Source organism: Columba livia, chromosome 10, assembly GCF_036013475.1.
Source record: "Columba livia isolate bColLiv1 breed racing homer chromosome 10, bColLiv1.pat.W.v2, whole genome shotgun sequence".
In the NCBI taxonomy this organism is placed as follows: domain Eukaryota; kingdom Metazoa; phylum Chordata; class Aves; order Columbiformes; family Columbidae; genus Columba; species Columba livia.
Window position 1 is genome coordinate 9,708,323 of NC_088611.1, and position 25,689 is coordinate 9,734,011.

General features: G+C 35.0%; 1 protein-coding gene across 28 annotated transcripts in view; it reads right to left on the reverse strand.

The window, feature by feature from the left end:
- Positions 1–25,689, reverse strand: part of ERC2 (ELKS/RAB6-interacting/CAST family member 2) — a 439,127-nt gene that overhangs the window by 383,337 nt on the left and 30,101 nt on the right. For 18 of the 28 annotated variants that reach the window (XM_065074542.1, XM_065074533.1, XM_065074531.1 and 15 more), the window contains exons 3-4: positions 10,759–10,782; positions 9,691–10,107 (exon numbers count right to left, since the gene is read on the reverse strand). In XM_065074542.1, the coding sequence (XP_064930614.1) occupies positions 9,691–10,107; positions 10,759–10,782 (441 nt within the window). The remainder of the gene's footprint in view (positions 1–9,690; positions 10,108–10,758; positions 10,783–25,689) is intronic. The other 10 variants (XM_065074520.1, XM_065074543.1, XM_065074528.1 and 7 more) reach the window with 1 other exon arrangement.

Sequence of the window (25,689 nt, forward strand, 5' to 3'; positions counted from 1 at the left end):
CACGTACTGCTTAAATGACATGATATCAGTTATTTATTCATTTGCCATGAAAAAAAAATGACTAAAACCTCTTCTACGTTAGCCAGATTTATGAATTCACAAAACCGAATCTCAGAATCACACTTTGCAAGTACAGCAGAGCAGAAACAATGCATTTTTTTGTTGTTTTTGGCACTAACATACTACTTTTTTGAAGTACAGCACTTCAGCTCCTCCATAAGTAGGATATGTTGTCAACGACTGGTGAAGCAGCATCAAGCACCGCACTTTAAAGACAGCCACAGCTAAAACATCTGAACCATAATTTGACTTACTCTGCATGTAACTAGCACAGAAAATGCATTACTTCATTACCAAACAATTGTTTCTTTTCAAAAGTGATCCTGCAGTACAGTAATTCTTATAGGTTACATACATTTGCAATTAAGCAATTTCGCTTGAAGAGAAACCTGAACTCAATTAAGCTTTAATCTTAAAATATCATCTGAACATCATCAGTAGACACAAGATGACATGTGGCAAATAAGGGCACAATAACACCTTTTTCCTCATAACACTTTCAGATATGTAGTAAGCAATATACTATCTATTGCTCAGCATCTGAAGATCGCTGCTTTAGTTAATAAACCTTGTAAAAAAAATCAGCTGATAATGAAAAAAGCAGGAATTTAATCAACTCGCTATTTGCGGAAACTTGCAGAAAAGATACCATGAACTGAGAAATTACTCAGGTTCTCCTTCTAAAGATCATATATAAAGAGAATATTTTTTCTAGTCAAATAATGAGCCAAAGAAAAACACATCATTTAACTTATATTCGTCGCTATAAATCTAAAACCTAAGGTCCACGTATTTTTGTAAACAGAATTATATTGAGGGAAATATGTTAACAGCTAAAGCCAATTAGAGCAGTGCGACTAAGTAAATATATATCTAGCTGTTAATTATCTATTAACAGATTAAAACGAAGATTTTAAGGAGAACAGTGTGTGAAGAACATTCCTTTAAGTAAGATGCCCCTTTACTAACCTCATTTGGAACACTTTAACGATAGATGCTTGAAGAGAATTAGTAACCAGTTTGCCAGCATAACAATTTTGTTAATGGAGGAATACAGTAGCCAGAACTCAGTGACACACCACTAAGAACCTGTTTATAATTACCAAGTACAGCAGTATGTTGACTAAGCATTCTCCTCTATGTCAATTATTAGATTGCTTTTCTTCTTCTCAATTATATCAGCAGAACTTGGACTACGTACAAAATCTACCAGTATCATAACTGTCTATGAGAGAATATAGTGTATTTAAGAATATTAAATTCAAGTAAATTGTGTAAAAAGTAGACCAATAAAGAACATTCTAGATATGGCCCTTACACCTTCTGAGTCTACAGAGTAGCAAACACTACAGTTCTGTCTTTCTACACCTCCAAAAAATTGATAATTCATTACAGTCTATAATAGGGCATTGCATATGCGCTCCTCTTTCAGTAATTAGGGAAAGATGTCTGATTCACACTTCCCTGGATCACATATTGTTTTTATTTATCATTTAATTTCCTTCAACAAGAACTATGAAGTGTTACTAAAAGGCCAGAAGGAATATTGCTCAACTCTTCTGTATGGAAGTGGAAGGAACAGGCAAGGCCCCATACCCTACAGACAGGCATAACAGTAAGTAATCCCCTGAGCTCATATAACTGCCTGTATTAATACTGTCCTTAATCTTGGAAACATTACAAGAATACACAGAAGCAGTAACTATTCTAAATATATTCATGATACATAAGTGGCTCTAAAAAGTCTGGGTGGTTTCAAGTAATCAAGTCTGGATCCATTTGTTCTTTCAAATCTAATCCTATTCACCCTAAGTCACTCAATTCATCCCACTGACCTCATTTGACTCACAAAAAACACCAAAGAAAAAAAACAGGGTTTGACATATCCATAATTTTAGTGGACAAAGATCTTTCAGAGCACATGGGAGATATTCATCAATATTTTAACCAAATCTTTATAGTGATATAGTATATACTTATACTCATTATCCGATTTTTTATTTGCAAATGAATATTGACAGCTCTGTAATCATGTTGGACTGCCAGGCTCAAGCTGTCAACAAAAAAAAAAAAAAATTATCCTGTAATCAAGAAAAGCCAATGAATACATCTGTAAAATTGGGATACAATCAGCTAATTAGTGACTAGTTAAATTCCAGTTCCACCAGATCGAAGGCTGTATGTTCTTTCTGAAGAATGGGGTTGAACTGTTTCAACAAGAAATTTACATCTGTTTGCTAGATCAGAAATAATTTTGTGCTTCAATTTGGTTTCTGTATTTGTTTCTTAATCTTCCATGATATTTCTTTCTCTCCCTTTTATTTATTTTCATTATATATTATATGAACAATATAGCTCATGTTACCTTTTTTTCTTTAGAGGCTCTAAGAAAGAAATATTTCTTCTCCCTGAAAGGACCAGGCGACAAGGAAACAGCTATCAGCTAGCACCGCATAGGTGTTACGTTGTACAGAGCAACTGAAGAGATGCCTCTCACTCCAGTCTAGTTCCATTTCAACAGGAGCAGCAGATTTCCACGCTCTCTGACAAGTTTTTTCTTTTTCTAATTACTATTCTAAGAAAACTCTTAGCCATGGATTATCTAATGGAGACAGAAATACTAAATGAAAATAATTCTAAAATAGATGTTGAAGATAGCACACAGTGTGACCAAATAGCTTTCAAATGCATTTCTAAGCATAATAAATTCTGCTATAAGTATAAATTCTCTGGGATTTACAATCTTTACCTTGCATGTCCTCATCCCAATTAGGTTCCTCAACATCTCTGGGCAATCTATTCCACAGCTTAACTACTCTCTGAGTATGCCATCTTGCACTTCAGAGAGAGTCTAAAGCAGAAAAGCATACATAGGAATTAAAGAGTAACCAGCTCCCCTCTTCCCTGCAAATTCAGCTCTGATTCTTTCTGTGAAAAATATATCCACATGGCAGAGCTATGAGTCACATATGTAAGCTATTGTCATGCATGTGAAGGACAAGAAGATGAAGCTAGAGAAAATTACATTACGGAATGGTGTAATTAAATTACTGCCACAGAGATGAGTAGCTGCAGGTTTACAGAACAGAAACTTTAAAATATAACAGAGAGAAGATGAAAGGAAACAAAATCTATGATAGAAACCAAAACTGATCACTTTTCTCTGTTTCGTTACTGGCTAGTCTCTAAAATGCTTACATGCAGCTTGAAAGTTGTAAATGTGTGAACTGACCAAACAGCCCTGCAAAGTTAGTATTTCCACATTTGGGGATGATACTTGTTTTACAGCAATTAAAGACAGTCCCCAGATTACCTTCTAAAAGATGCATTTTCCAGGAACACTGGCAGGATCAACAACACCGCTACATATTGAAAGGCATAGAAAACCCAGCTTATTTGTGAATCTCTGATTTTTCAGTCTTCCTTAAATAATTTCTTTAGTTGGTACTCTGAGATGTGTTAGTTTGAAACTGACAGTTTTCTCATATTCTAGATTCCAGACTACAGGTGATGTTGTCATGGACAGCAATCCAGTAATTAAAGAAACTGATTTCTAAAGGAACAAAGCTTTCTAATTCTCCATGTAGGCTTGTAAGCCTAACACAACTGCAACCAAGAACGCTGGCAACAATATCATGGGGCATAAGAAAATCTGAACGGCTATGTTAGATATAGTAACTGTTCTCTAGAGCATAATCAGGTTCTGTCTGCTTTCTCATGTCTGGAGTGACTGCCAACATTGCAAAGTCCTTCTGTATACTTAAGAGCTGACCTCAAAAACACATATTACTATTGATATTTTGATAGACAGTAATTGTCTTTATAGTAACTGATTAGATTAATATTTTGAGCTGAGCCAGGAGAAATAAAAGGAAAGAAGCAGTAATGAACCTAATAAAGAGGTTCAGTCTAGAATGGTTGTTAATCTATACAACTAACTTCGGGGAAGAAATGTTTGGTGTCGATAAAGCATTTCCTTAGTAAATTACTACTGGCTCCAGTGTAAGACATTTACAGTAAACACCAAAAGTCTGCAAGGCATCTGTTCTGTTCACAGCAGAAGAACGGACTTTGCTCCCTTAATAACTCTGAAAACATGCGATAACTAATTCATGATGGCAGTTCAAATCCTATCAGCAGCCTTCATTATTTGGCCAAGCTGAGTTCAAAGATAGAGCAAGTTTTTAAAAACCCTTGAAAGTTTAAAAGTACACTTTAAATTATAATAAAGAAGCTGTTTTCTTCTTATTGCTACTAAATATAAAAAGCTGTAGCTTTAAACCATGTGCAACAGCATTATTTTAAGAATACATGCAAGATAGGAGTTAAAATGTCTATATAAAATCCTATATGATCTCAGATTTTGTTTTAGTGAAATTGTATGTTATATAGAAAAGGCACGTGTAATATATGTGTACGTATATATAATAAAATACTTGCTGGAATTTTAACATTTGACTTTACTAGACATTTAGTGGGACTTTGCCTAAGGCAAGATTTTAATAGCAATAATAAAAAAATACTTAATGGTACTTAGGGTAAATAATGTGTGGTCACTATGTTCGAAAAAAAAGTAACACCAAACATCTGTGCTAGATTTCCACATGATAAAATCCCCATATTACCTAGAGTTCTCCCAAAGTTATAGAGAAAAAAAAAAATGTTTATTTAAAATGCAAGTAGAGATGTGACAATCAGTTTAAGAACTTTAAGGCGGGCATCTTGCATTTTCTGACAGGAACGTATATTTAGTGATTTTCATTATGCTTAATTCCAAACATGAAGAACACCATGGTATGACATTATGGCTTCAAGACAGATTTTCAACTATTAACATACTCACAAGGAAACTACCTGGCCCAAGAATGGCATTTTTCTTACGTGTGTGTATTTGCAAAGACCAGTTTGTTCCATACAGCATAGATTATTTCCTTATCAAAGCAAATGCTATTTTATTTCACCCCAGAAAATATCAAGACAAATTCAGCTATCTTTGAAAACATTAACAAAAGTATTTCAGTGAGGTTAGTTAGTTACAGACACAGGATTCAGTCTAACTTGATGGAAAACTTGAGTGCAAACTGGGCAGATGTTCTCAGAAACCACACTCCTCAATAGGCTGCATCTCCAAAACTGGAGCAGAAACACATGCTCACACTTTTTCCTATGCAGTCAGAGTTTTATTTGTTCTTGCTTGCTTTTTGAATCAGCAATTCAGAAAACTTGTTATAACTATCACAAAGCTGGGAATCTAGCAATCCTTGTGAAAGCTTATTCCCTATATTTTAAATTCCTTAACACATGAAAGGAAATCTAATCCCATTTTTTGTATAGGTTATTTCCCAACATTTTAATGACCCTTACAGACACATTTTTTGTTTATTTATGTAAAAAAGCAGGATTACAACTTCAGCTGAACTGTCCTCCTCCTCCTACCACATAATAAGCCTCAAATTTGCCATTCCTAAGACCTTCAAATAGAAAACTTGAGTAAACCTATCTGCACAAGTTTGCCTCTGTGAAACAAATTTTAAAGATGCAGTGGACTGCACAATGCAGAAAGGTACAATTTTTGAGGGCCAGGTAGTTACACCAAGTCAGTCCAAATCTGCTAAGAATATGAAAAATGAAGTTGTTTCATTTTCCAGAGTTTTCCTATGCCTCTGGTGCACTAGCTATTTGCATGTCTCTTCCCTGCACCTTCTCTAAGAAATATAATCTAGGGCCCAGAGAAATTCCAGATATTTGGCTTAAGAAAGATAAATTTTTACATGATACTTGGATATCTGGCAAATTATTTTGAATCAAAACAGTAGCATATTGGTTTCTGGTAACATGCATGCTTACATGAAATTGACAGAAAATGAATGAGAAATATTCCATACCTGAAAAAGTGCTACAGACTGAGGGACAACAAGAAAAGTTATTTCTTTCTCTAAAGTTAAGTGAACTTTGAAAAAATACTAGCTAGACAAACGCAGCTCTGGAACAACAACAAACATATCCCCTACTATTCGATTCCTAGTAGGATCAGTGCTCAGGGCAGTTGAGGTCAAGGAAAGATATCTGACAACCATTGGAGACATGAGTGTATAGAACAGAGTGTCTTAAATTGCCAATATTCACAACCAGTGAATTTCTTCAATTTCTCTCACAGTATATTAGTTTAATTGTCTGGTTTGGTCAAAAATCCATCCACCAGTGATTATTAATAACAAAATCAATTTCTTCTGTGTCTCATCCATTAGCTTTCTATTCCAACATGCTAAGAAATCTAAAAGACTGTGAATGAAGAAAAGAAGACCGATTCCTGCTTTGGCACTATTTTAAAGAACAATGAACAGTATAGGGGAGAAAGATATGGCTGCATTAGGGGAAAACATGTTCAAAATCTCAGCAAAATACATAAGAGTTGGCTTTTCTCCAGCTAGGATTGGTGACACGATGGTACACAGATTTCAAGAACTGAAAAACTTCAGACTAAAAGTTCTTCTCAACTAAATACCAACAGCATAGCTTATGAGAAGTCAATCTACATACGCTTTTTAACATAGCATTGAGGCTGTAGAAAATCAGTAGTCTTCAGTTATTTTTTTCCACATTCAACCTCATTTACACTGTTTTCAGCTTTTTCTTTTCCATAGACAGCACTCTTTCTGCTGGAGATAACAGCAGAATCTATCATTGTAACAGTAAATTGACACGCTAGAAAACTGTTCATTGAATACCTTAATTTGCTGCTACAATTAAGTTTATCTTCCTTATTTTGTTCCAAGTACACTGTCAGAAAGTCAAATAGCAAAACTAATTAAAAAAAAAATAAGTGTTCAGGATCTGATCAAACAGTATGTTACACATGACAATATTCTAGGTTCTCAGAAATATACTCAACATGATCTCTAATACTCCCACCTGTAAAAATACAGAAAGCAGAATATTTTAGATTAAGTTTTACAAAGACAAACATTTTGTTAAAGATTTAGAAAGATTAACACAATTTGAGTGAATATTAATAATTAATGAATGGAATCCATTAAAAATGTATCCAAGTTCCAGTTTACTTTGAAATCATTCTCAGGAAAAGAAGAAAAAAAATCCATTAACTCTTCAAGGTCATTTATACAGTAATTCCTGTGTCATCATGTTGGAAAACTGTATTGTGCAGGATGAAGACTATGTGCAGTGATAGCAATTCAAACCAGCACTGCAGAATAAGGACTTGCCAAGCTACACATGAAGATTGATCCGTTTGGACTTCTAACAAAGGGATAAAACTCTACAGAATATCTGTATATTCCCCTGAAAGCATGCAAACAATTTCCCATAACAAGACAGCAAAAGACAAAATTTGAACATAAGAACATTTTCCAAGAGCCCACTTGAACAATTAAATCCAGATTCCTGAAAAACAAGCAGGCATCTACTAAGCATTTAATTTATAAAGAGTTTACACACCTTACACATCATAGTTGTAAGCTGCCTACAACAAGCTCTACAATCTCCAGGAGGGAAAAAAGTAAAACCCATAAATACCATGCACAACAGGAAGAAAGCTGGGAAAACAAACTTCACCCAAAGCCTTGAATTCTTATAACAGCAAGGAAATTGTTAGGCAAAATCTCCAGATCACTAGATAGCTCCTGCTAATCTGACACAGAGATTGACAGATTCCACAAAGCAAACCTAGTAAATTTTTAAACCTCGATCAGTTACCAAGGCATTCCAGCATGTCATAAGCAGAAACTCAGTAAACCCCATTCTATACTTGCAGCACTCCATAGGAAAGACAACCTCTACACCCTCACAGAAACTGAGGGAGAAACAATTTTTTTCCTGGCTCCTGAGGGTAACACGGGGGAACTCTGAAACATAAAACTAGTTCAGTACAAATATAGGAGAAACATGCAGTCTATAAATAGCAATATGATCTCCTATTATTATATAAATTGGATGCCCAAGGACTTCACTTGGAAGCTTGCATTTTATCTACTTTTCAAGCTCTATTTAGTTCTATTTCTCTCACTGTTCTTGACTGTGTTAATTAGAAACCTTCTTCAAATTTCCACTGTAAATTTATTCATGTCAAATACATACCCAAATTAGGATTCACAAACTTAAGCAATATTCGTGCAACACATAAAATAAAAACAAAACAAAATATCACATAAACCAAGAAATAAATCATCCATCTTGAAACAGACTGTATGTAGTACCCCGAGAATAGCAGATCTAAATCCAGAAAGTTGTCTGCTTATTCATAGAACTTCTTCAACAAACCTTCCTCATCACCAACTCAGTATCATTAACTCCTTATGCAACCCCTTTCAGGATTCATTGAGTTTCAGACGTCATTAACAGGTGGCATCACTTTTCAATTAAAATTCTGCCTGTGAAAAGACTCAGGATCCACAACTTCACAAAAAAAACTTTACTGAAATGTATCATTGTGCCTTGCAAATTTCCCAGTTTCCAAGCTTCAGATGGGCCTCAGATACCACCAAATCATCAATACACATTCTAAGTTAGAGAAGATAAAAGAGGGGTGGGAAGAATAAGGAAAACTAAAGTGGCCATTAGCTAACAAAAAATAATTTGTCCATAGCAAAGAAAATATTTAGACAACATTATGTAGATGTAAATAGCTGTTCTTAATCACTAGCATTCATACATTTATTGATGTAGAGAAGCCAATTATAGTTTTCTCTGTTCCTGTACTGATTTTATTCACGCTTTGATCTGTCAGGCAAATTGGCATTTTTATTGCCTGAAGTTCAATCACACTAAACTGTTGCCGAGTATCTAAGGAAACATACCTGTTTGTCCTTATTCCTCTTACTGTGGGCAGCTTGTGCTCCATCTCCCTGCAACCTTCACCCTTCTTAGCAGGAAGCACAAGGTCTTTCTGAGGAAGACTCACACTGTCTTGTTTGCCTGCCACTAGACGCATAATAATGCTGACAAGACGTAGAGGGGCAGATGGTCTTGACCCCAGGCCAGATTTTCTTTCAGCTGTACTAATTCAATCATCTCAAACCCGGTCCTAAAAATGCATTCACAAATGATATGGGTTGCTGGTGCAGGTAGACTTGGGATCGAATTAAGGATCTCTCAAAGTACAGTGCAGCCACCAATCCAGCATTTTACTGCAGCAACATTAAGTGGCATATTTACCCAAAAAGTTGGGGCACCAAACATTAAAATACAGTAGAGATGCACATAGGCAGAAGCATTTGTTTATATGGAAGGCAAAATATTTTAACAAAGGGTATAAAACAGAAGTCACATACACTCATGGCTAGTTAATTTAAAGCAGCAGCAGGTGTTACTCCACTCTTCAGTTGTTCTAGTCTTCAATTGCCAAACACTGATTGGTCAAAATACAAAGCAAACAGAAATTATGCAAAGCAACCATGTCAGAAACAATAAGCCCCAAATACAATTGTTTTTCTTCCATAATTTTTTATACGTGCTTTCAAATGCCATATAATCCTGTTGTGTATTTATTTCACATGTTATTTTTTACGAGAAAATGAGAGCAGTAAAACACTTAGATACTCTAAAGTATATTTCTAAAAATGCAGCAAGTATTTTGACAATATCTGTTAAACAAATAAATTAGTTTTTGCTTACCTCTCTAAGATGCATGTTTTCCTTCTCCTTCTGATCTAAAATCACTTCTAAATGATTAACCTGAGATTCAGCCTCTGCCATCCTTCGAGTTCTCTCATTGTCATCTTCCATTCCTTTAGATGGCAAACCTTTACTTTGTAACATTTCCAGAAGCTTTTTTATTGATTCATCTCTGGCATTCAGTGTTTGCTTTTGTGTTTCAATCCTAAGCTCCATTTCTTCTAGCGTTTTTCTCAACAGGAAGAGCTCTTTAGCTTGTCGATCATGTTCTGCTTGAAGTCTTCGAAAATTCTCCTCTGTGAGCTCAATGGTAAAATGCTCGGCCCCTCTGTTTCCACTTTCTTGCTGGAGAAGATGGTTAAGGTCTCTCTGGGTTCTAAGCTCATCTTGAAGTGCCTGGATTGTCAATTGCAGATGCTGCAATGAAGAAATAGGGAAAAAAAAATATCAGATTTGGACCTCAACATAGGAATAGTCTTTGCTTAAAGTTTTGCTGTACGCTGTTGCAAAAATTCATTAGAATCAATGATGAAAGTATATCAAACAACCTAATAAAACAGCAAACACATGTAACGATATATGTAATATCTTTCAAGTGCTCCCAGGAAAAGAAAAAAGAAAAAAAAAAAAAATAAGAGACAACACACAAAATAGCGTCTGGGATAAAATAAATAGTAAAGAAAGGCAAACCAACAAACCCAAACATTAGGCAGTGACATATCCATTAGTACAGCTGGTATGTACCTATAAAGCTGAAAGATTCAGTATTCCATGTTTTCTAAATTACTTCATAGACTAAAGGTAATTAATTCTGCCCTTCATAGTGCTCAACAGTCCTGTCATTTATAAAGTCAAAGCACTCACTATAACTGAAGGGGGCTTTGGGGAGCAGACGAGTTGGGGCTGGTTGGTTTGGGAGTTTTGTTTTAGTTTATTTTTTCTTTTGGTAACTAAAGCTATGAACATGTTTAGTAAATGGTATTACTGTATCTCTAACAAGCAAACAAAAACACACAATAAGCAATACAGAATTTCAAAAAATAAATTGACTGCAAATAGCGGACAAACCTTTGTTCTCCTGGCATCCAAAAACTGAACAGCATGGTAAATGAAAAAATGAAGCAAAATCAACATAAATAAAGGTCAGATGCAAGCAAAGGAGATTCAACAGAAAGAACTGAATTCAACAAAAATACGCCTTCAACAGAAAAAATAATTTTATTGAGTTATACAGAAAGGCACCAACAACTTCACAGTACTCAAAAATATAAAGCTAAACTAAAGACAGACTTTACTCAATAGGTGTGACAAAGAAAAACATTTAGAAACAACCCCACAGCAAATAATAACATTCCTATTTTATCTTACTGTTCTTTTATACTTTAAGGTTTTTCAAAACACCATAACTTTTCCTAAACTATTTGTGCTACATCTGAGTACAGAGGTCTTTCTCTGTTCAGGAGGTAAATCTTGCACTCCTTATTCAACACAAATCAAAAAGGATTTTGCCCATGTTAAGATTAAAACATAGATAATTATCCTAAATTACTACGGTTTATGAAGTTCTCTTCAGATTATATTTTTTACCCTCTACTCACTGCCTTAAGAGACACAAAACAGACACACAACCAACAACAAACCACACATACCCCCCAAAAAATCCAAAAATAAGAAAAAAAATAAAAAAAACACACCGGGGCCGGGGGGAACACACCACATGTACAGTCACGTAATTCATTAACACATGAACTCAGTATGGGAAGATTCTTCATTTTATTTGGTGTTAAGTTTATGCTTGGACTTGATGGTCTTGAAGTTTTTTTCCAATCTAAATGATTCTATAATTTACACAGACTCACAGAACGCTTGGGGTTGGAAGGGACCTCTGGAGATCATCTAGTCCAGCCCACCTGCAATGGCAGGTTCACCCAAAGCACAGGAATGTGTCCAGGTGGGTTTGAATGTCTCCAGAGAAGGAGACTCCACAGCCTCTCTGGGCAGCCTGTGCCAGGGCTCTGGCACCCTCAAAGGAAAAAAGTTTCTCCTCATTTTCACATGGAACCTCCCATGTTTCAGTCTGTGCCCATTGCCCCTCACCCTGTCATTGGGCACCACTGAAAATTCTGGTCCATCCTCTTGACACCCTTCATATGTTTAGCAAAATTACATATAAAGTTGTCGGTGTGTAACAGTAATCTAAACTAAATGAAAAATGCAAAACCTTAAAAAAAAAAAAACTTTTTTCCATTTGAAATAACTGATAAAAGACATGATTTCAAAAAGTATTGCTAGTGGCAGAATTTTGTACAGTTAGACACTTTGAATCCATTCTATCATTAAATAGCGCTGTTTTAACAAATGTCTAGATCTTAATTCTCTTAATATTTGCATCTTATTAGACAGATGTTAAGAGCATACAAATGTAGGGTATTTACACCCCTGCTTTTATTTAATAGTAAATCTTATCTGTTCTTAATCTCATAACCTTTTAAATTATTTTTCTAAACTTAAAAGTTCACAATAGAGTTAAAATTCTTCTAATTGTAGCAATTTTCCCACTTTAAATCTATTAATGCACTGATTATTTATGACCACAAGATGGACAGTTTTAGCACAGAAATTCAGTGCATAAATCCAAATCAGATTTTCAAACAGCACAGAATTACATTCAATGATTCTCATGAATGAGTGAATTAACAAAGACGAGTGAAGGCAATGACAATGCAGGATAGAAAGTAATTATGCATGAAACTCACAGTTTCCATTTAGAAAAATACATTTTTATTCAAAGGCAGCCATGAGAGTGTTGCAAATGTGACAGAAATTAAAAAGACCATAATCACTTAAAAATAATATTTATATAACATTTTTTATTAAATCTTGTAATTTAGGGAAACGGCTTCATTTTCTACAAATTCGGACTTAGAATCATATAACTGACCTATCTGATACCTCTTTACTTGTTTTGCCTGATATGGAAGGAAGCCTTGATTAATGCTTACTGAAAATTCTCAGATTAGTAATTATGTAAAAATAAATTTCTATTAATTTAGACTATTCATAAATTCACATCAAGCTTGGCAAACAGTGCCTTTCAAAAGCTCAAAAGAATTCAATAAATTATTTTTTGCTTTTGAAATTAGAAGTTTAGACCTGTTTTGCTATTTTTAATTTTAAATTGCCTCTTTTTTTTTAGAAAACAAAAAAAAGGAGTTATAATTTTTTCTAAGTGAAATGCTTACTTTTGAGCAAACAAAAATTCATTCAACATTATATAAAGACATTTCTCTTTTAATTAATTAATTTTCAAGTTGGTGTCCACACCAGGTATCAGCTAGAGTTTCAGTCCCTGGGCATTTATGTGAAGAATTACACTCATATCTATACGTTCCTCAAAAGAATGACTGGCTGAAATAATACCTATAAAATTTCCTTTGCATGAGCACATTAAGCTAAATCCTCTTTATTCCAGAGCGATTTCACTCTTAAGCAACAGCAATGTTCAGCAGTCACCAGTAGTCTAAAAGTAGTCAACATAAAAAAACTATTTTCCCCAGTCTCAATAATGTTTTAGGACACATCCTTATAACTTTAAATTAGACAATATTTATTACTTGACACTAAAAACTATTTACAAATAGATTTTTTCCCAAAGTCAAGAAGTCTCTGTACACCAAATGCCTATATGTCTATAAGACTGTAGCTAAGCAAAGGGAAACTCATTTCTAAAATATTTAGAATGTTGTAAGACAAAAATAAAAGCAAACAACATACACATTGCTAACATACAACTCTTCTGAACGCAAGCTGTAAATGCCAAAACTGTTGGATGAACACACAGATAATTAGAAAAGTTATACATCAGAACTCAAACAGCAATTCTGGCTAAGATAAACCAGACAACTTCCTCTTCTGTCCCACAGCAACCTGTGTATGCTGTTCATAGGTTCATGTTTGTCCCTGAGCACATCAGTAGTTGTGGCTGCTTCTCAGCAATTATGTTAAAACTAACAGCCTCAGCTGTGACAGACTACTGCTACTTTGATGTAAGGTAATCCATTTTTATACAACTTCTAGAGCTGGAACTTTCTTTGAACATGATGGACCAGATTTAGACTCGTGGTGGCACAGATTTTTGTATCTGCAAGTAGCTAAGAAAATGAAAGAACAAATGTTGTGAGGGTGGAAAAAAATGTATAATTAAATTGCAGTGGAGGAGGAATGTAGGAGTGCTGTGAATATCTGTCACACTGCTGTCATTACACAAACATAGAACTTTACGGGATTTTAAAAATCATGCAAGATCTATCATATTTTTCATACTGTTTATTAAAACCAGACTAGTCGACCAGAAATATACCCATGCTAATTTCTTGATAACAGATAAACAGTTCTCTCAGAACTTTTCATTCCTTCTCTACAGCCCAACTCCAAGACGCAATCTATGGAATTGCACGGGAGGCGCCACTAACCTTTCTCTGAATTAAGCATAGTGCAGGTTTTCAAATTTGCCCACATAAACTGAAACAAAACTATGAGAGGAAGATGAGTTAATGGCCTGTCCTGGATTCCAACTCACCTTCTACACAAGGAAGTTCCCCCAATCTGTGCCAATGGCTATTCCCAAAGGCATTGCCCACAGAGAACTGTCCTGCCATAGTGTGCTTTGGATTAGAGAATGTAAGCACTACCAGAGCATCTCATAGCCTTAGAGCAGTTAAGGAAAGGAAATCACAAGGTGACTCGCAGATTTAAAATTGTTAGTCCACCTACAGAAGCTTTTCCTACTTTGTGTCTGACATCACCCTGACACCAAAAACAAAGAACATGTTGAAGAATCCAGTCTACTGCCATGTAAAAAATTGTCTCCTACTAACATAGAAGGAACTGACAAACCCTGTGTAAGGTCAAGAAAGAAAGAAATTACATCTGGGGCTGTTTTGCCTGCGAAAGCCAACCTGAAGGATTTGGTGGCAGAAAGTGGTGTAATGCCCTCATCAGGTGATGGATTTTGAAATATACATTTATCCATCCATACACAATTTGCTAGTAGTTTTCTGTAATGTAGTGAAAATCTAACAAGCTAATTCTTCAGATCAGAATCACTCAAATTTGGGCACCAGAGCTGCAGGATTCTGAGTATATTCTTTGATAGTTTCTGCTCTAAATAGTTCAGTATTGCACTATGACTGGAGGGGGTGATGGCACAACCATCCAGCAGATTTGAAACCACTATTTCTCAGGCCATCCAAGATGATTTGCTATTTTGGTGCTTTATCCAAAAAAGAGATACAGTTATTTTATTGGACTTGACTGTTTTTTCCCCACCTAATGCTTCAATCCTCCCTCTTACCCTCCACTATCTTTTTTGTTGACTTGTACCTCCTATCTTTTACAGCTCCATTTTTAGCTCCTGATTCTATTTCTTTCCCACTCCAAACAGAAGGACAAAATGTATTAGCTTTGTCTTCTGGGAACCTCTTACCTGCCTTTACAACAACAGAGACATAACTATTGTGTTAACAGTCTCTGTCCTCTCAGTGCCAGAACTTCCATACAATGTGATGGTCAAACAATATGACAAAGTGAAAAATGACTGACAGAAACACCCTGTAAGTTTAGACGGAATAATCGGAGTCTAGGAAAGAGAGCAGGTCCAGGCAACAGACACTGACACACTGCAGGGTGGCATGGGCTGATAGTAGTATGGTAATATATAGGATCACATCAGGATTCATGACAAAGACTTACAGAAGAGCTGGAAATTAAGCCAAGCTGAAGATTCCTTTTCTTTTTCCTTTTATTAATGCATTTTCTAAAATCAAGCTTCATTATTTATTGTATCATTTGCCACCACTCCATTTTCATTCTTCATCATATGAAGCTCTTCTATCATTGAAAGGTGACCAACTACTTAACACTTTCTTATGAACTCCATCTAAATCCATCTGTATGTTAACTTCAGTTATACTACTGAAACAAGTATTAGACTTACAAATATTTATAACTAAACATTGTTAAAGACAAACGTGCAAAACTTTGTATTCTTCTGTAAGAGAAAACCAAAGAGGGAATTGGAGATATTTTCTTCATCAGCATAAATTAAGAAATGGATTCTCCCATGAATTTGCTCATCTGTCTAATGCAATTTTAAATTCTGGCATCCAAACAACAAAACTGAGAATCAGTTGACAAGAACTTTGCTTGAATAAGACAGGACTGACAGAAAGAGATGAAAAGAGAAGACAGATGTAATTTGTGAGAAATCACAGGAGATTCAGAACGCACACACACAATGCATTTTCAGCATTAAAAATTCTGGGGGTGCAACAGATGTGAGACAACTTCTGCATAACAGCGTTTGCAAGTGGCACCATGTATTAGAAAAGAGAGAATTCTTGTTTACTGGCTTTGCCTAATCTTTCTTTCCTTATTGCTTTTAAATTTCATGCCTTGTCAAATTCTATAAAGCTTGCCCTTAATATCCCGCTTTGCAAGTTAAAAAAGGAAATTGTCACACACATTTTAATACCCTTTTCTTTTTTTTTTTTTAATACAGGCATTTCCATACAGGGGTCACCTACCACAAATATTTAGGTGAAAAACAAATAGTATGGGAAAGACAAAGTATTGCCTAAAAATTTGAGGTCGTTGTACAAAAATGCATCTCCATTTATAACTGAGAGGTAGGCTAAAATGTTTTGGTATTGCAAGTTTCACCATAGTTTTGAACCTAATTCTTAAGATACTTTCTGTAAATACACTTCTTTCCCAATTCCCTAGTTTGCTGTGGGCTGAGAGATGCCATTTTGCATTTATTTTCCTCTGCCCTAAGTAGGCCTGCTATCACAGGTACCATTTGTCATTCTGTCAAAAAACAATTCTTCATAATAGATATTTACAGTACAATAAATCCATCTCTAATGCACTGAAGTTCATTTGTTAATTTAGCATGTTTTGGGGTAGAAAAAACTAACTGTATTTTGGAAATCTCTCCATGTAATCCTTTCCTTCTTTCTTCCACTATGTTCCTCCAGCAAAGCCAATGCTTTCTGTGGTGTGTGATCTCATCTCGGGTCTTTCAAGTTATTTGGCAAAATACTTGGTAACTTCCTCTCTCTCTCTTTCGGCAGTAAAACTTAATGTCCAGCTTGCTGATTCAGTCAAAATAATAGCATAGCAAAAATCCTGGATGCTAAAAAGGCCTACTATCTTATTTCTTTAAAACTGAGGTTTAGTTACACTAAAGGAGTTATTTTTCAGGCACTAAGTCAAGAAATCAGTTACAAAAGGAGAGCATTGAGAGTAAACAAGGTCACATTTCAAACACTGAAAAGTTAACATTTTGCGTATCATATCTAAGAAACAATACAGGGAATAGTAACAGTCTGATAGAGTGCATCAATGTCTCAAAAAGAGATTCCAATGACTATTTTACACTACATTGAAAGACACAGAATGGGAAAGAGAGAAGACTAGACAAGACTTCAGCACTGCATTGCAAACTTATGTGCTTAATTCACACGTGAAATGGGCACTTGAAATTTCTAGACAGAAAATTTTCATTGACATAAAAGACACTAAAAGCTGTGGGACCAGGGCATTTTAACATTTTGTATGACCTTCTTATCCTTTCCAACATTTGATTTTGAAACTTTCTAACTATACTCTTTTAATGCAGCCACTAGAAAAATCGTGACTATTAGTTGTTCACATGACAATTTCAAGCATAGCTTTTAGTAAGCCGGAAATAAAGAAGTGTTAAATCAGGTTTCCAATTTCAACCTCTCCCTGCCATATTTTAATCAGGCAAAATACATAAAAGAGCATTCTTTGGCTTCCTTTTTTTTTCTCTACTAAGAATAGTACTGTGAGTTGATTAACCATAATACATAATCATTTCCCATTGAAAGAATTTGAAAAGGAGCTTTAGAACTACGTATTCTGCTACAGTTAAGGAAAAAAAAAAAAAAAATCTATATTGAGATTTCAGTAGCTCAAATCAAAACATTGTTCAGTTAGATCCAACAGAGAAAAATGATGCATCAAAAAGCAAGAAGGCCATCTGGAAAGACATTTCATCCTGAGTTACTGAAGTAATGTACATCTGCAGGAGAGAGGAATCATTAAGGAGACAACATTTGGGCTCAAAATGTCTATATAGCTCACAAGAATACATTTTCATAAGTTAGAAGACTTTGGTTTTTCACAATAAACTTTGTGTAATCTATATTTATTCTTGTCAGATTTAATAGGAGTATCTCCTCATTGATGGCTTAAATGAATCCAGCATATTCAGTAATAAAAAAAAATCTGCAGCTATTAAGTCTTCCCACAAGATGGCACTAAATCCGTAGCCTGCAGAAAATTATAAAAAACCACAAAGAAAAAACTACGGTCACATTCCTACAATAAACAAACTGACTTCATATAAGAATTAGAACATCGCAATTTTTCCCTCACAATGCAGCGGGGGGATGTGGGGGACAACAACAACACACAAACATATATAGTTATATATACATACACTTAATATATACCTAAAGATGTGTCTGTACATACAGATATATATATATAAGTAAATAAAATCCAAACATTTGTACTTAAAATCCAATAGCAAAACATCCTCTACTTTGAAGCACCTCAAGTGCACAGCCAAGTATCCTCTTCCAGAATTACTTAAATGAAGACCAGCTGATCTCTGAACTACAGTACTGTTGAAATTTAAATCAAAGCATTACTAGTCTGGAACTTCACTTTAATTCTTAAGTTTAAAACCTTAACTTACAGGCTGACTTATCACTAGTCAAAAATAGCTGCTATTTTTTTCCCCAAATTATATGTGGTTTGTTTTTTTCTCCTCATGGAAATTTTTCAAAATTTACTAATCTGCAACTTACAGTTAATGCTTAAAAACAAGTCAAATTTAACCGTGGGTCTTTGCTCCAAGTTCTGATACAGAATCACAGTATTTTTAATCTATAAATTAATTCATTCATCTGGTTACACTGTCAATGCCTAATACACACTGCACTGCAATTGCTAACAGTCAAATGCAATGTTTTGTACTTGAAGGTTTAATTGTGGGACAGCCTTCATTTCTAAGAAGTAATTACAAATATAGTGCAGCTACATACATCAATGATTAAATCTGTAGGTCTTCCTAATCACCCTTCAACACTCAGTACTACACAAAATACTTAATCAACAATAATTAGGCAGTTAACTATTTAGGATTTTAAGTACCACTGACTTACATTCCTTAAACATAACTATAAAACCTGTTGCATATTTCTGTAGGAAAAAATATATCAAATTAACGGTATGATTTTGAAACTAATCCACAAACAGCAACAAATTTCTCAGCTAAGACTACAGATCAGTGTTAAACCACTACAGGACAGCAAACGACCGCAGCAAATATTCCGTTTTAAACTACTTGAGGATTCTTTACAGCTATGTTTTTTCATAAACACACCCTTTCTTTCCTTGTATATTGGTGGATTCTTCCCCCCCTGGCTCCCCAAGTACATAGCACAATCTTCATTACTACAGGCATGAAATACTAATGTGTCCATATGCTGGTCTACTATTTCGTAGTGCGTTCCAAATCATGAAGTGCCCAGAAGCCTTGAGGGAACCTGTCATTCCCAACTGCAATTAAATAAACAGGATCATTTTATCTTACTGTAGAGCAGCACACAAGAGATGGCGATATCAACCATTTGAACTTGCTTTATAGCTTTCCATTTTGCAAAAATCTTTCTCCCTTCTCTTCTGCAGTCCACATTTTATCTACATTTCCCTTTATATTTGCAACAAGTTCTCACTCTTACATCTGGTTTATCTTGCTCAACACATTTTCCAATTGCAGCTTTTCTTTAACCCTGTCATGTTCTGGATAGTGTATTTTCAGTAAAACTCATGCAGTAGCAAAATCTTTAAGAAGAATATCTGTGTTATTCTGCATAGGGGGCTTTTACTACCAAGTACACACTACAGACATGATGACGAGTAAAAATAAATAGAAAATAAACCAAAAATGATCGAAGTGATTTTCCAACATGATGAAATGATCCAAAATGCCCTTATAGCCATATCTGAAACAACTTAAATGTACAATAAATGTCAGCTATGACAGGCAAAACATAATGCATAATGCACCGCAGTGGGCTAGAAGGTCTTCCACAGTCAGATGGACAAGGCAACATATTATTCAGTATTTAAAGATATACCACTAAATTCACTTCACAAAAGCCCAAAGATGTGATGCAGTGAGCCACCATACACATGTAAATAATATTCCTTTTTGGGGAATTAAAACCATGCCTTTTTCAGAGTATAACCTCTAGAGAGAGAGAAACTGTACTAGCATCATTAGGTTGAAAGCAAAACATCAAGTAACAATTATAAACATCAAAGAAACACAATCTTCCTTGCTGTGCTACACATGCTTTTAACTCCACTTCTCAGATAAAAATAACTATATAAAAGTAAACTAAACTTTGAGTGCATACAGCCAATCTACCAACTTTGATTAGAAGAACATCAGATTCAAACAGAAAGCTTCATGATCCCTTATTGTTTGCTGTGTAATGTTGCAAAGCTTTTCAAGTTTTAAAGTTTCTACTATACACGTATTCAAAGACTGCACTGGCAATCATTATCTAGTGAGACGAATGTGCCCATACAAAATGTTTCCCAAGGAAAACAGAAATATTTTTTTTTCTTTTGAGGATTACAGTATTTTTCAAGTTCAGTTTCACAACACTGATTATAATTTCTATCCTGACTTTCATAAAAGACTGAAAATAAACTAGCAAACTCATAACTCACGCATTCCTGCAGTTAATCTCTCAGAAGCCAGACTACCCAGGTTCAGTAATGCACTTCAGTCATGTTCTTATAGCACTTATTTGTTACCAAGAATTTTAAGAGAACACTCTAGGGAAAAATATACTTTATTTCGGCACCAATTACTTGCATGATATTCCAGTAAATCAAAGACACTATTGAAAATACAAATGACAATAAACAAAGGTGAATTTCTACATAAAGGTTATGGGATATACATTCCTATATAAAGGCTAAGGGAGATAAAGCTTCATGCTGTTCCTGTTCTGGCTGCTGTTTGTTGATCCTTAAGTACAAAGCAGCTGAAAATCAGCTGAAATCATGAGTGTTCCCCTCCCCACCACCTTACTTCATGGTCTATATGGCGATAAAATAAAGAGCGTTACAACTGGATAGTGTGACAAGCAATATGATGCATTAGACTTTTGCTCATATTCCACACTAGGCTTTATAAAGTCTTCTCATAGCCCCGCTATCTCTATCAGCAGTCCTTACTGTTCTTGTAACAAATCCAGAAAAGCTGATACCAGGCTCTCCATTTGAAATTCCTTCTCTGACAAAGAAAAGAATCGGCATTCTACAAGGTGATATTTTCACACCTCATACCACATTTGTGGTAACAGAAATAGTATATTCCACTATTCTGGAACAGTTTTGTATGCACTGACTGCACAGAAAAATTAATATTTCCAATATTTCAATCAACTGCATTATTGCCAGAAGTAATAAAATGTTGAGTTCTAAATCTCTAATTTAGGGCCATTTAATCACAATAAGAACTGGAAGAAGTCCTGCTCTGGTATGTTCTGATGCCGTACAGATGAGATCACTGGTAGCAGCAAAGGATTCATTACAGGGGAATTGCTCTCCACTATGTCACATGCTACAGCTTCTCCAATTTCCAGTATGCCTTCTCTACTCAATCTGTAAAGAAGTAAATACAATTATGTCACCTTCTAGGAGGCATACATTAATGCAGATGCTCCTTGAGGTGTAAAATCTGCACCAGAATCCTCTGGTTTAAACCTGTATGCTACTCAGGGGATAAGAAAACCTCATCCAAAGGAAGTTATTGTACAGGAGATAATCTACCTTATGTGAAAACTTGTAGCAGTCACTACAAATTTAAAAAAAAAAAAAAAAAATCTGCATCTTAAGTCACTCAATGTGTTACAATTAATAACTATGTTGAAAAAAAACACATTTGTTTTTTCAACTGAAAAATACAGAAACGCTAGTTTAATTTTATAGGTATTGTCTAAATCTCTTTACAGTTAGAATTCCATTAGCCCAAGAAAGCAAAGTTGTATATAAGCCTACATTTAAAACATATAAGATGACCAAAGAGTTGGCTAACCAAACAATATTATTCCAATCAACTGATATGTTTTATTAGAGATGCACAGTGAAACCAACACTAAACATAGCACTGGTCTTTTGTGCTTCAGAGTAGACATCCTTAATTGCAGATTGCAAATTAAATTGCTGCTGAAACCAGCAAATGATGGATGATGACAGGCCAATTTAGTTATTTCCAATTTACTCTATTAGGGGAAGGTAAAGTTGCTAGTAAAAAGAAAAGTCATCCTATGCACATTTATTAGAAGTTACTTCTACACAAGAAAAAATTAAGACCTTTTTTTCAGGAATGATGCCTCTTAGCGGTATGGAACTGTCTGCCAATAAGGTAGAGGTGCAAAAAAAAGAACAGCCAGACAGCGCATTCAAAGACAGAGGAGAAAACGACTATGCTTCAAAAAGCATGATCATAGAGTTCAGGAAAGAGATTAGAAATTCCGAAAGTGAGAATAAAATGGAGCTTAAACACCTTTTATCTCTAACAGGGACACTTGCCAGAATGATGGCAGTGAAAACTGCGTTACAGCTTTATTTTTTTCATACAAAAAAATTCTGTATCTGATACAGAGATGTTAAATGATCACAGAAAAGAACAGAGGTGGTCAATGGAACACTGTTCTTTTGTCAAGTCTTAAATCAATATAGCAGACAAAACAGGATACAGTTCTACAATGCTTTCCCTTCTCCTCCTGCTTCAATTCCTATTATCATTAATTTACTGTTTTCTATTTAAAAAATACAGCTTTAAAACTGTAATTTTACTCATAAATATGAGGTACTGACTTCATTGATGTCTGCAGCCATGAACCAAAGGGCTACTGCTAAAAGGCCTACTTCATACTTTTGTTAAATAACTTCAGTCAGTTCAAAATGCAATGGAATAATGAACCACTTGCTATCACTTCTAACAAAAAACCCAGCACATTCAATCCCTCTTAATAGTGAAGCCAAGTCAAAAGTATTTTTGTTTTCCTCTCCAAACTCTCTTAAAGCTCTTCAGACCTTTCTCTTCTTTATAAGAAGTAGCATTGCCAAATAAAATAATTGAATCATCAATTTCAATTTCCAAGCAACTATTCTTTTGTGATTACTCTGTATTCTGTTTAGCACAAGTATTTGAGGGGGGAGAAAAGAAAAAATTAAATTTGCATAGTCCTGAACTCTAATTAGACAATAGCATTTTTCTTGCTTTCAGACCTTTGCTTCATTTTCCACCAGTGCCACAGGAGGTTTAATCAAGCTGGACCATAGATGATAAATTCCAGGAACTGTGAAACGCAAAATATTCTGACCTCCTTGGAGAGCAATACCAATTGTTTACCTGCCAAGTGAAAAGTCTTCTGCCAGCTGGATCATTTATTTTGAACCATCACTAAATAGAATCAAGTGGAAAATGGCTCCAAACATTTCAGGAAAAAAAACAACAAAAACAAAACAAAACGAACAAACAAAACAACAAAAAACTCACAACCCCAACCACACAAAAAAATAGACTCCAGACTAATATTTTGCTCTTTCATAACCTTTTATCACCTTTTATCCTCATAAAATCTATAATGAAAAGGCAACAGCCTAAGTTCAGGGGAACAAGTCCATAATTTCTCACTTGGATAGACTGACACCTCAGGAACCTGGTGTCAGAGCTTTGTTCACCTAATTTATTAAGTGTAACCTAGAGTTTAAGAATGAACCCTCAAAATCATCAGCTCTACTCAGAATTATCATGCAACTTCAGTTATGTATTTTTCTATACTAAATCAATTTTTTAAAGTTGCTTCAAAACAAAACTATGCTGACAGTTATCCCAATGCCAAAAGTTTGATAACTACATACCTACCTACAAAAGAAAGTGTGCTTGCAGTTTAAATTGTGTTAAAATTTGATTGTATGAGACAAAATACCAGAAGGTTATGTTACCACATATGTACATTTTTTCTGGCCCTGAAACCTGATTCATTGCAAGCATCTGATAAAACTACTTAATAAATAAATCAATACACTGTAGCTAGATATAAGTATTACCAAAATACAGCATACTTTCACCAGCCAGTATTCAATATTTTTTTCAGCAAAAATAATGTGAATATTTGCAATAGCTTAGGGTAATTAGACTGTTCAGTACATTGATGTTTTGGCTGGCTCTTACTCCTCATTGGGAAGCAGAAAACTCTAAATTTCTGGTCCTTTGATTTTAAACTTAACAACCCTTTTGACCATCTTCCTTCCTCTGAACAGGATATAACTTTATTTCAAACTCATATGTTAAATCAGAATCCTTTCTATTACTTCTTTCTGGTGCCTTGGATTTTAAGTGCTTTGTAAGATAACCAGTACCCACTTCAAGGAAGCTTTGTCTATAAAGGTCAGAATAATCCTGACCAGATTATATACCTCAGCATTTTTATTTTCTCTACGAAAATGTAACCTTTATTAAACTCAGATGCATTAAGTCTCTTAAAATGTCCTGTAACTGATCTACTTCCCAGTTTTTACATTAAGTATATATATGATAGTGACAACTCTTGTTTACAGACTGAAATTTTCCAGTGCCTGAATAGCTTTTATGAAGTGAGTTAACACAATCTGCCCGTGAACAAGAGTATCTGCTGTAAATTTGCTACACAATTAATTTAGTTTCACTGCGAGCATCATTCCAGATAGAGATGTCCTTCTGGCACTTTTCCTCTTGATTCAGAGACAGAGTCCTGGGTTGAGAGAACCAGGATGAAAGAATGTCTGGAACACAGACCGATGTATATTCCCAGAAGATGTCACCATTCATTGATGACCTTACGTTATTTATTACTATGATAACTCTGTTCTTATTAAGATCACCAAGAATACAGTCCACACAGGTGATTAATCTTTTAAACTTACAGGCAGGTAGGGGTAACCACAGTTTAAATATAGTTAAAATATAACTTAAATGTTTTCTTTTTGTGTGCTTTTACAGAAAATAAGTGATTGTGTGATCTAGTGAGAAAGCTCCTCAAAAAAAAATTTTTTTTGAACCATCTTTTCAACAAGAACAAGAAACAGATGGGCTCCCAGCTCAGATACTACAGGTTGTTTCTGTACTGGAATACAGAATGGAATCAACCCATATCGGATGCCTAGAGAAGAGTATAAGATGTTTAAGCAGAGGAGGATGCAGTTTCCAGCAGTCTTCAGCTCAAGGAGTTCTAGGTCCAGATTGGTGGAATCTATGTGCTTAACAGTCTTTATTTATAAATCTATCTAATGACTTCTGAATTTGTGGAAGCCAAAGTTCTGCAGCAATGAGCTACCAGCTTAACTCCATGTTTTTTGTTTAAATGTCTTTTTGATAATTCTGATGAGGCTACCTTCATCTGGTATTTCCCATTTCTCATCTTATGAGATGTATCAGTCATGACTCACTTTTTTTTTATGCTGCTCAAACTCTTGCAGATTTCATTACACCCCACTTCCGTCATCTCTTTTCCAACATTAGTAGATTTCGCACAGTTTTGTGGGGTTTTTTTTGCTCAGGTGCACTACCTCTCATTATTTCCCCAGCAACACCTACATAGTCTGGGGGACATGTACATTTGGCCACAAACTCTGCATGTCCCTTCTTCTTTGAGTGATATTTATTAGAGCTCTTCAGGGTATTTGAGGCCCATTTTAGGCCCTTCCCAACTTCCAAAAAGCAAACAGAAAAAAAAAAGGAAAAAAGTGATCAGTGATTATAATACAGTAAACACTGCGTTCAAGCATCAAGTAATTCCTCTGAATGAATCCAAAATATAAATTCAGGGCTTTCTC